Raw genomic sequence first — 11,894 nt, forward strand, 5'->3', positions numbered from 1 at the left:
AAAATCAATCTCAATCTCTCTCTTTCTCTCTTTCTCTTTCTCTCTCCTCTCTCCATATTTAGACATGTATGTATCTCCATGTTAATCCCTTAACGACCGCAATCTCCGTTAAGGATTTTTCAGGTCATAGTAGCATGGGTCTTGCCGCTAGCGGCAGGACCGCTATTATGACCTCGCTTCTGTCTGCAAACATCCAGGGATAGCGCGGTCTCGCCTCTGACAGTGAGGGTTAAGAGGCTAAAGCCCTTTGCATTCCTCAACACTTGAGACCTCATATCTTTGAGCCCTTATAACATTTTAATGCATTTTTTTTAAATAATTTTATTAGATTGTGCTCATTGTGTTATTATGAGTGTAACTGTACTTTTTTATGTATCTTTGATGTGTTTTGTGCAACCTTTAATTCAAGTGTAACAATTAACCAGTACTCTGAGGCCACGATAACCTGATATGCATTAAATTCAATTGCGCCCGAGCGAATGCTTTTACTTTCAACTTGTAATACTCACAATACCTCCAATGTGTGCAAACACCCACTATAAACCTGATATCGCTCAAGCACAACAGTTAGTGCTCCACTCGTAATCTGTCTGTCTATCTTTTGATCATATATAATAATTTTCTTTGGCTGGGTGTTTTATGACTTTCTTCTGTGCTGTGTGTGTAGTTAGCTGTTAACATCATCAAGCCTTCAGTTATGCAATTTACTAACTGTATCTTTTATTCCCCCCAGGAGTTCATCTATATTATGTTGGTGGTGAAGTTTATGCGGAGTGTGTGAGCGACAGCAGCATTTTTGTACAGAGCCGAAACTGCAATTACCAACATGGCTTTCACCCAGCCACTGTCTGTAAGATACCCAGTGGTTGCAGCCTCAAGATATTTAATAACCAGCTGTTTGCCCAGCTCCTTTCTCAGTCAGTTAACCAAGGTTTTGAGGTGGTTTATGAACTGACTAAAATGTGCACAATTCGAATGAGTTTTGTTAAAGTAAGTGTTATTTCTTTATATCTGGAAACACATATTCTGTCCTCATATTTTTACATTTTTCTAGAATTCTAAATAACTTTGAAATATATCTATTAAGTAGGTTAAACCATTTATGCAAAAGCCAATTTTTTCTCTCTCATATCATCTACTGGTAAATCATTAGACACAACAAGGCCTTCCCATTAATTGAATATGATGTAATAAACAAAATATGACTGAATTCATATCACATGTGAAAGGGTGTTTTAATTAAACTATTAATGAATAAGGTAATTGAAAAAAATAACCAATTTGTGATATATTCATAATTTGGATATAGAACTACATTAAAAAACTCCTTTAGGTGTAATTTATCGGTGCCTTTTACATTTGCTTGGTGCCAATGTTTCATCATAGACAAAAACTGGTGCATACGCTAGACTCTCTGAGATAAGCTACTGGGGGTATGCAGGAAGTTAGTAAGTAAATTACAATTGTATGCTGGGCCTGTATATTTAACTTTTGTCTACTTTTAATGTTTCAAAATAATTAGTGATATAATAGTGATCATATATATATACAAGAATACAGTGCAATCAATGTTTAACTGAGAAATCTTTAGCTTTGGTAATCCAGCAGTTTATATTCTTTCTAATTAGTACAAATTACTAACATGCAGGATTATAATAAAATATAGTTAATCTTATTTCTATATGTGGGCTGTGTGCAGTGAAACTCTTTGTGCCAAGCTACATTAGCCCTTTATTCTTGTTGCTTGTAACTAGACACAAATATTAGTCTAGATTCATAGATGTGAGATTTCCGTGGTACCTCATGATCAAGGCAAGGAAGTCATGTTCGAAGTTCAACTGATGAACTGTTTCCACACAAGCCTTCAGTCTTGCTGGAAACAGCAGTTATGAAGCAGGGGTCTAAAGACCACTGCTCCATAACTGGTCCGCTGCCACTAAGGCTGATTGACACCCCCTGCTAGCAGCCGATTGGCAGCAAATCTGCAGGGGGCGGCATTACACAAGCATTTCACAAGAACTTCTTGTGCAATGATAAATGCCGACAGTGTATGCTGTTGGCATTCATTGATGTCTGTCGGACATGATCCGCTGAGCGGATCATGACGGACAGACCGATGATAAATCGGCCCCTCAGTTATCACTTTATAAAAAAGGGTGGTAAACTTACCCTTTCTGTTCCGCGGCCTCCTCGCTAAACTCAGTGGCTCTGGCTCCCCATACCACAGCGGTCTGAGGTGACGTTTCCACTTCTAAACCAATAGCCGTGCTAGCATACAGAACAGTGCCATATGACTAACATGGCTATTGGTTTAGAGGTGGAAACGTCACCTCATTGAAAAAAGAGCGCTGTGCGGTGGTAAGTTTAGCACCTTTTTTATAAAGTGATGACTGAAAGTCCTATTTATTTCTAGTGATGGGAAATCCAAATGTTTTTGAAACATTAGGATTAACCATCACTTTCACTTCACCTATCTTTCTGAGCATCTCTATACTGTGTTCCTTCCATTAACATATACAATTGGATTACGTGCCTAGTACAAAAAGTCTCACACATGAAACAATGACTTATTGATAAGTGGTTAAAACATATATGTTAGAGAAAAGTCTCGCTGGTTAGAACAAGAGAAGTCTTACTTCATAAAGACACTTTTTCCCATGTCTTCTGTTTTTATTGAAAAAAATCACATAAACTGAGTATACAAAAATGTCTCTTTAGCATAAATAAATAACAGTAATATATCTACAATAATTTATTCATTTTAATTTTATGAAATAATATTAACTGTGTTTTGGGTACGGTCTATCGCTAAACCATCTATTCGGCAAGATATATTAAACTTCACTTATAGCTATTTTAAAATAATTATATTACTGTATTTTCCATGCTTCCATTTCAAATGAAAGATTAATCTTTGTTTAGAAAATGTCTTTCGTTTAATTATATTATTTTTTTTGTGTTACATTTTTCAATGTCACCATAAACTGGGCAGTAGCTGGAATAGGTTGTGCTGATTATATATTAATCACTGGTGATAACATAATCTCTAGGAAAACTGAGAGTTCATGGCCCTTGCCTAGTAAGAGTTATTTTTTTTTCGGATGGAAGTTTGTACATCACATTAAGATGTATTATTTGTCTAAGACTTGCATAGCAATTGACTAATAAATGTACGCCAATATGATTGCTAAAAAAAAAAAAACGATTTTAAAGACCATGAAAAAAATGGATGTAGGTGTGACAAAGAAACACACAACAATGTGGCTTGTTTTCGGCAGATAACGATTTCTGAATGTTGGCCAATATTGGGCCAGATTACAAGTGTTATCACGTTCCTACAAACTGGCAAATGTGGTCTCTGGTTAATTTTATAAATGTGCCCCAAATGCCCCCAAAATCAAGTGTTAGTTTTCTTTTTCTTTTAAATGTAGCTTTTTTTAAAAAAAAAAAAAGAAAGGAAAACTGCATTTAGCAGTTTTTGGGGGATAAAATCGGCGGCTGTGGGATGTTAGAAAAAAAACGGCACTGAAAACACATAAATATATATGGATATAGTCATATAAATTTGCAATATGTTGCCATCCCTATATTATTAACCCCGTTTCTGTGCCGTGTTTGACGGCATGAGAGTGAAGCTCCCATTGCAGCTCTTGTGAGCGCAATGTTTCCCAGCAAATTTTTATTGCTGTCAACTTGTAATACCAGCGTTACCAAAGCGATATTTAGCACTCCACTTATAATTTGGCCATAAGTCAGTGTGTTTTCACAATCCTTAAATGCTTCTGCTGTTAAAACTAGGGATGGGCGAATGTTTTTATATCCGAATTCGAATGTTAGAATGAATGTTATTGTAGAAATTCGATTTACATAATAGGATGTTGATAAGAACGAATATTCTTAAAAATTCTATTATCGAATGTTATTTACAGTTTTCTAATGTCACATTCGAATCAGAACATTACATTTCTAAAACGCAGTATTAGACTGGAAATACTATTTTGAATTTGAATGTGACATTACCCAAAAACAACATAATAATCTTCTGATCTTGTGATCCAAAAAAACAAATCTGCAGGATTAAGGACAAACAAAATTATTTGGGGATTTAATGATTAAATCATGGTTAAATGGACTGTGAGATCTTTTAATAGTGAGCAGTAATGCTAATAGGTGAGGTGTGTAATTACCCTGCTGTGCTCCAAACCATAGAGGTATGTCTCTCTAAGGGTCCGATGATCTAACGCTCTCTGCTCAGGTGAGGTGATCTAAGGTGTCTCGTCAGTATGGTGAGGTCCCTCAAAGTTTAATTTTGACTTCCCTGTCCATTTAAGCAGGGATGAGGGACCTTGGCCCTCCAGATGTTCAGAACTACATTTCCCATTATGCTCATCTGGACCTCAGAGTGTCTAAGCATCATGGGTAATGTAGTTCTGAAACATCAAGAGTACCAAGGTTCCCCATCCCTGCTGTAAAGGGATATTGCACAAGATTAAAGGGATATTTTGTTTTATGAAAACAGATGATGCATACAATGTAAACTTGCTGTGGTTAGCTGGTATAGAATGTTTGTTTTTATTGATTTGTTAAATTGCTCTTACTTAGGGATGGGGAGCTGAATATCATCGGCAGGATGTGACAAGCACTCCTTGTTGGATAGAGATCCATCTTCATGGTCCTCTTCAATGGCTCGACAAGGTTTTGACTCAGATGGGCTCACCGCATAACCCAATCTCTTCAGTATCCTAAGCAGTGGCTTAAATAATGTCATTTTTACATTCAAAAACTGTTTGTACTTTGTATATGTATAAATATTTCTGTATATATAATGTGGCTTCTAGAAAACATGAAAACAAATGCTGAGAGTTTATGTTGTTTTTTTGTTACACTATTTGTATTGTGAAAGCACTTCCTGTATTCAGTAAGGGGTATTAAAAATGGCAGAATATATCTCCACGTATTACTCTTCCTAGAGCTCTAAGGGAGAAAAGATAAATATTCAGCCTTGAAGCACTTGAATACGGTACATTACCTAAGTATTTTAACAATTCAGACAATTTATTTTTTATAAATAATGTTTTTGTTTTATGTTAAGACTCCAGTCATTCACGTCCTTTCTCTCTCTTTTTTTTTTTTTTAATTTGAGAAGTATGACATTTTTATATTTGTGTTTTGTATATAGCCGTAAATAAAATTGTTATTTCAAAGTATTTTAGAAATCATTGCTGCTTTTGCCATATATTTGTGAACATTTGTCTTATAAGGAGTGGTGATTTATGGGAAACTGCCCTTTCTTCTTTACAAGAGAGAGACATTTGGGTAGATTTAACAAGCAGTGGATGCTGCTGTCTACACCCGAAGTTTCAGGCTCACCTGAAACATAAGTTAAGAAGCAGAGGTCGTAGGACTGCTGCTCCTTAACTTCTACGTCACCTTTTAGGTGGCGGACTGAAATCATCCCAATGCGATCAGGATGATTCACATCCCTGCTAGCAGCAGATTGGCCGCGAATGTGCAGGGGGCGGCATTGCACAAGCATTTAACAAGAAATGCTTGTGCAATGTTAAATGCAGATAGTGTATGCTGTCACCATTTAGCGATGTCGGGCAGACATGATTTGCTACAGTGAATCATGTCCACCCGGTACTTGTTAAATTTACCCCATTATGTCCAATGTAGATGAAGTTCTAAATATTGGTGAGTTGTAACATTACACTGTGTGTTGCTAAAGATTTAGTAGACACTTATGTTGTATTTTTTGTTCCATTTTAACATTGCACCATCTTTACTTTCTTCTGGTTTATGGCCCCGATGTTAAAAGCATTCTCAATGGCGATATTTGTAAAAGGGATCCGTTGTGCGATCAAGATTGCCGGTGAAATTATAAAAAAGGGCTGATATCAGTATCTGAAGGCAGTCTCGCGGAGAGGCATATTACTATAACTCTCCATGGGTGGCAATGCTTTTCTAATACTGGCAACATTTTAAAAGCAGCACCCTACATTGAAGGTGTAATGTAAATAATCTCTTTAGATGGTATTGTATATCAATACCATTTACATGTGTCAACCTAAACTCAACCCCATTTGTTACAATACAATATTGAAACTAGGACATCATTAAAGGGATACTAAACCCAAATGTTGTCTTTCATGATTCAGATAGAGCGTGCAATTTTGTTCTCTTGCTATCTTTATTTGAAAAACAAGAATGTAAGCTTAGGAGCCAGCCCATTTTTGGTTCAGCACCTGAGTTGTGCTTGCTGAATGGTGGCTAAATATAGCCACCAATCAGCAAGTGCTATCCATGGTGCTGAATAAAAAATCGGTTGCCTCCTTAGCTTAGATTACTGCTTTTTCAAATAAAGATAATAGGAGTAAATTAAAAAGTTGCTTACAATGCCATGCTCTATCTGAATCATGAAAGAAAAAAATTGGGTTATAATATATAATTACTAGTATTTATATAGCGCCAAATAGTCAAAATTAAACTTTCATGAATCAGATAGAGTATGCCATTTTAAACAAAGTTCCAATTTACTTCTATTATTAGTTCTCCTGGTATCCGTTGTTAAAGAGTTATCCTAAGTTATCTCAAAAGTGTGCACGTGCCCTGAGCCATCAGACAAGTTTTTGCAAAAATGCTTAAAATAATGTTTTATATAGTTACAAACTCTGTTGTCACAGAGTGTCTGTAGCATTCTATGGAAGCAGTATTTGTAACTATGTATAACATTGCTATAAACATTGTTGCAAACACTGATGCTAGATGGCTCAAGACAGGTGCACGCTCCTGAGCTCACCTATCACTCTTTAAAAATGGATACAAAGAAAACTAAGCAAAATTGGTAATAGAAGTAAGTTGGAAAGTTCTTTAAAATGCCATGCTCTATCAAATCCATATAAGTTTAATTCTGACTTTACTGTCCCTTTAACCCCTTAATGAACACGGGCGTACGTCACTCAAAAATTGTCACTTAATGACAGTGGACGTACCTGGTACGTCCGCCGGTAAAACAAGCGCTGGAAGCGATCCTGATCGCTTCCAGCCGCTTTCCTGTTATTGCAGTGATGCCTCGATGCCGAGGCGGGTGGGCGGCCATCGATGCGATCTAGTGTCAAGAGGTAGGTGGGGCTGCCGGACAAGGGCACGGACGCACGCGCAAGCACGGGGGCGGCGGGCGCGTGCACGTGGCAGGAGCGGGTGGGAACCACTACACTATGGAAAATTGTGTCCATATTAAGTGGGAGAAAGGGGGGTGGGAATTGGAAATATAAAACATCTAAGGGATCTGGGAAGGGGTGGGGTGTTGGTATTTAGGGGGGGAAGCTACACTACAGAAAAAAGTAAAAAAAACAAATAAACAATTTTATTGTAAACTGGGTACTGGCAGACAGCTGCCAGTACCCAAGATGGCTCCCAATAAGGTAGAGGGGGAGGGTTAGAGAGCTGTTTGGGGGGGATCAGGGAGGTTGGGAGCTAAGGGGGGATCCTACACAGCAGAATAATTTAAAAACAAAACAAAAAAAAACCTTTTATTTTAGTACTGGCAGACTTTCTGCCAGTACTTAAGATGGCGGGGACAATTGTGGAGTGGGGGAGGGAAGAGAGCTGTTTGGGAGGGTTCAGGGGGTCTGATGTGTCAGGTGAGAGGCTGATCTCTACACTAAAGCTAAAATTAACCCTACAAGCTCCCTAATTAACCCCTTCACTGCTAGACATAATACACGTGTGATGCGCAGCGGCATTAGCAGCCTTCTAATTACCAAAAAGCAATGCCAAAGCCATATATGTCTGCTATTTCTGAACAAAGGGGATCCCAGAGAAGCATTTACAACCATTTGTGCCATAATTGCACAAGCGGTTTGTAAATAATTTCAGTTAGAAACCTAAAATTGTTAAAAAACTTTTTTTTAATTTGATCTCATTTGGCGGTGAAATGGTGGCATGAAATATACCAAAATGGGCCTAGATCAATACTTGGGGTTGTCTACTACACTACACTAAAGCTAAAATTAACCCTACAAGCTCCCTACATGCTCCCTAATTTACCCCTTCACTGCTGGGCATAATACACGTGTGGTGCGCAGTGGCATTTAGACGTCTTCTAATTACCAAGAAGCAATGCCAAAGCCATATATGTCTGCTATTTCTGAACAAAGGGGATCCCAGAGAAGCATTTACAACCATTTATGCCATACTTGCACAAGTTGTTTATAAATAATTTCAGTGAGAAACCTAAAGTTTGTGAATTTTTTTTTTTGATCGCATTTGGCGGTGAAATGGTGGCATGAAATATACCACAATGGGCGTAGATCTATACTTTGGTATGTCTTCTAAATATATATATATATACATGTCAAGGGATATTCAGGGATTCCTGAAAGATATCAGTGTTTCAATGTAACTAGCGCTAATTTTGAAAAAAAGTGGTTTGGAAATAGCAAAGTGCTACTTGTATTTATTGCCCTATAACTTGCAAAAAAAGCAAAGAACCTGTAAACATTGGGTATTTCTAAACTCAGGACAACATTTAGAAACTATTTAGTATGGGTGTTTTTGGTGGTTGTGTAACGGATTTTGGGGGTCAAAGTTAGAAAAAGTGTGTTTTTTTCCATTTTTTCCTCATGTTTTATAACATTTTTTTATAGTAAATTATAAGATATGATGAAAATAATGGTATCTTTAGAAAGTCCATTTAATGGCAGGAAAAATATATAATATCTGTGCGTATAGTAAATGAGTAAGAGGAAAATACAACTAAACACAAACGCTGCAGAAATGTAAAATAGCCCTTATCCTTAAGGGTAAGAAAATTGAAAAATGGTCTGGTCATTAAGGGGTTAATATAACTTATAATATTGCAACAGCACTGTAACAACATGTTATTAATATAGAACACAATTGTTACAGTGTTATTAATATAGAACACGTTTGTTACAGTGATATTAATATAGAACACGTTTGTTACAGTGATATTAGTATAGAACACGCTTGTTCTATATTAATTGCTATCACAATATGATAACACGTTCACATCAGTGAGAACTTATATTGGCAGTAAATAAATAAAACTAGAAAGTTGCGGCTACTGTCCTTCCTAAAAAAAAAAGAAAAAAACACCCCCAAAGCAAAATACACAATTTTTAAAATAACGACAATAATTAACATAATATTATAGCATTATACCATAAAATACCTATGAATAAAACATATTATATACATGTATAATATCCCCACATCCCCACAGCTCCTATAGGTTTTTGTTGTTGGTCTTTATTAACAATGGAGATCACAAATATAATTAATATATAGGCGTTCATAGTAAGCTTCATGGGAATAAATTGTATATTAATGGAGAAACATTGCTGTGAGTTTCTCATTTTGAAAGCACTGTCCTCCATGTTGGATGCACCTTTTCAGTCATATCAGTCTTGCCAGCTTTTCAGTGGCGAGAATTTCCATTGTATTCCCCCCCCCTGCCAAGATTAGAGATAAGCTCTGCTGTTGACAGACTTTTGCGATCCGTATTATTTCCTATGGGAGACACATCACCACAGAGAGGGTCAGCCCGCTTTCTTTTAAAATATCGAATTGCGAGACTGGCAATGCTAAAAAGCTCATTTCTTGTGGGTCTAACAATGCTGTTATCATCAGGGCCTATGAAACATGTTTTGTAAAATAATAGAGAAAATACAGAGACGTTTAAACCTTTTTATATAGATTTATAATTTTCATCTTTTGCATCTAATCTGATTAGATTGTCACCTTCAGAAAATATTGTCTAGAATCATTTATTGTGTCTGCTGTATGCACTGTATAAATAAATAAAATATCAGATACATATTATTATGTCTTTATTTTACACACTAAAGAATCTCAACCTGCTTGCAACTTGTTTCCTGTTAAAAAGTAATAGATTTAATGATACATCAATATAACATCCTATTTGAAGCAAATACATTTCAAATGGTGATGACAATTATTAAAGTCTTATTTCACATATGCATCAGAATTACACAAGATCTACAAAACAGATGTTTTTAAAGCATGTGATTTTGTTAGACAAATTTGCATTGGGACAATAGAAAAAATCTAGGCCTAAATTACAAGTGGAGCATATAAATAGCAGAGCTACAGTGCACTAACATCGCTAGAGCGCAATCCATAGCGCTCCCTGCTTTACTTCCATATTACAAGTGGAAAGTAAAATGTTAGCACTCGAGAGCAAGCCTTGGGCACGCTAAAATCTGGAGGTCGGGTAGCGCAAGCATGCTGAATACAGATTTCTATGGGGCGTGCTATAAATCGTAGGTCCTGGCTTTCACTTGAGAGCTAACCCGAAGGTGTGCGAAAAAAAAAAGAAATAGTGGATTCCTTCACAAAGTCTTAATATATATATATATATATATATATATATACAGTGTGTATATATATATATATATATATATATAATAAAAGTGTTAATAACAGTAATTTAAAGAGATATGACAAGGTGTTGGACTGGGAAGAACTCAATATCAATGTGCATTCATATATACATACATATGTATGCACACACACATATACATACAAACACACACATATGATTTCACACACCCCTGGATTTCTGTCAGATAATGCACCACTTTGTCCAGAAAATTGTTGTAACAACGAAGCTTGATGGCCTGTGTTTCTGGCGAGCCTTCAGGCTCGCCGGAAACACAAGTTTTGAAGCAGCGATCTAAAGACCGATGCTCCATTAACTGTCCGCCTGCTCTGAGGAGGTGGACAGACATCGCCGGAAATCAACCCGATCAAATACGATCGGGTTGATTGACACCCCCTGCTAGCGGCTGATTGGCCACAAATCTGCAGGGGGCGGAATTGCACCAGCAGTTTACAAGAACTGCTGGTACAATGATAAATGCAGAGAGCGTATGCTGTTGGCATTTATCGATGCAGCGGACATGATCCGCAATATCGGATCATGTCCGTTCGCACCTTTTTAAATATGCCCCAATGACACAAAAAGGGGAGAAAAAAAAACAAATCTGCCACATTCCACGCAAAACTCCAAAAATGGACTGGACAAAATATTGGCACCCTCAATTTAATAATTGGTAGCACACCCCTTGAAAAAAATAACTGAAATAAATCGCTTCCTGTAACCATCGATGAGTTTCTTAACCTCTCTACGGGAATTTTAGACCACTCTTCTTTCACCAACTGCTCCAGGTCTCTCAGATTGGATGGGTTCCTTTTCCCAACTGCTGTTTTGAGATCTCTCCACAGGTGCTCTATGGGATTGAGATCTGGAATCATTGCTTGCCAGTTCAGTAATCTCCAGCGCTTTGTCTTAAACCATTTCTGGGTGCTTTTTTACGTGTGCTTTTGGTCATTGTCCTGCTGTAAGACCCATGATCTCTGACGGAGACCCAACTTTCTAACACGGGGCCCTACATTGCACCACATAATTCTTTGGTAGTCTTCAGATGTCATAATGCCATGCACACAGTCAAGACATCCAGTGCCTGAAGCAGCAAAGCAACCTAAAAACATCAGCAAATCTCCACAATGTTTGACTGTAGGGCCTGTATTCTTTTCTTTAAAAGCATCATTTCTTTTTCTGAAAACAGTAGAATGATGGGCTTTACCAAAAAGCTGTAATTTTGTTTAATCTGTCCACTGCAGGTTCTCCCAAAAGGATTTTGGCTTTTTCAGGTAAGTTTTGGCAAACTCCAATCTGGCTTTTTTATGTTTCTGTGTCAGCAGTGGAGTCCTCTTGGGTCTCCTACCATAGCGTCCCTTTACATTCAGATGGTGACGTATAGTGCAAACTGACACACTTGTACCTGTGCCTGAAGGTCAGTTTGAATTTGTCTGGAAGTTGATTGAGGTTCTTTATCCACCATTCG

General features: G+C 37.2%; 1 protein-coding gene across 1 annotated transcript in view; it reads left to right on the top strand.

Moving 5' to 3' along the window:
* Positions 1–6,329, top strand: part of SMAD9 (SMAD family member 9) — a 144,498-nt gene extending 138,169 nt beyond the window's left edge. Inside the window, exons 6-7 of the mRNA XM_053708436.1 lie at positions 734–990; positions 4,603–6,329. Coding sequence (XP_053564411.1) covers positions 734–990; positions 4,603–4,746 — 401 coding nt within the window. The 3' untranslated portion in view covers positions 4,747–6,329. The remainder of the gene's footprint in view (positions 1–733; positions 991–4,602) is intronic.
* Positions 6,330–11,894: the final 5,565 nt, after the last annotated feature.

Source organism: Bombina bombina, chromosome 3 (genome assembly GCF_027579735.1).
Source record: "Bombina bombina isolate aBomBom1 chromosome 3, aBomBom1.pri, whole genome shotgun sequence".
In the NCBI taxonomy this organism is placed as follows: domain Eukaryota; kingdom Metazoa; phylum Chordata; class Amphibia; order Anura; family Bombinatoridae; genus Bombina; species Bombina bombina.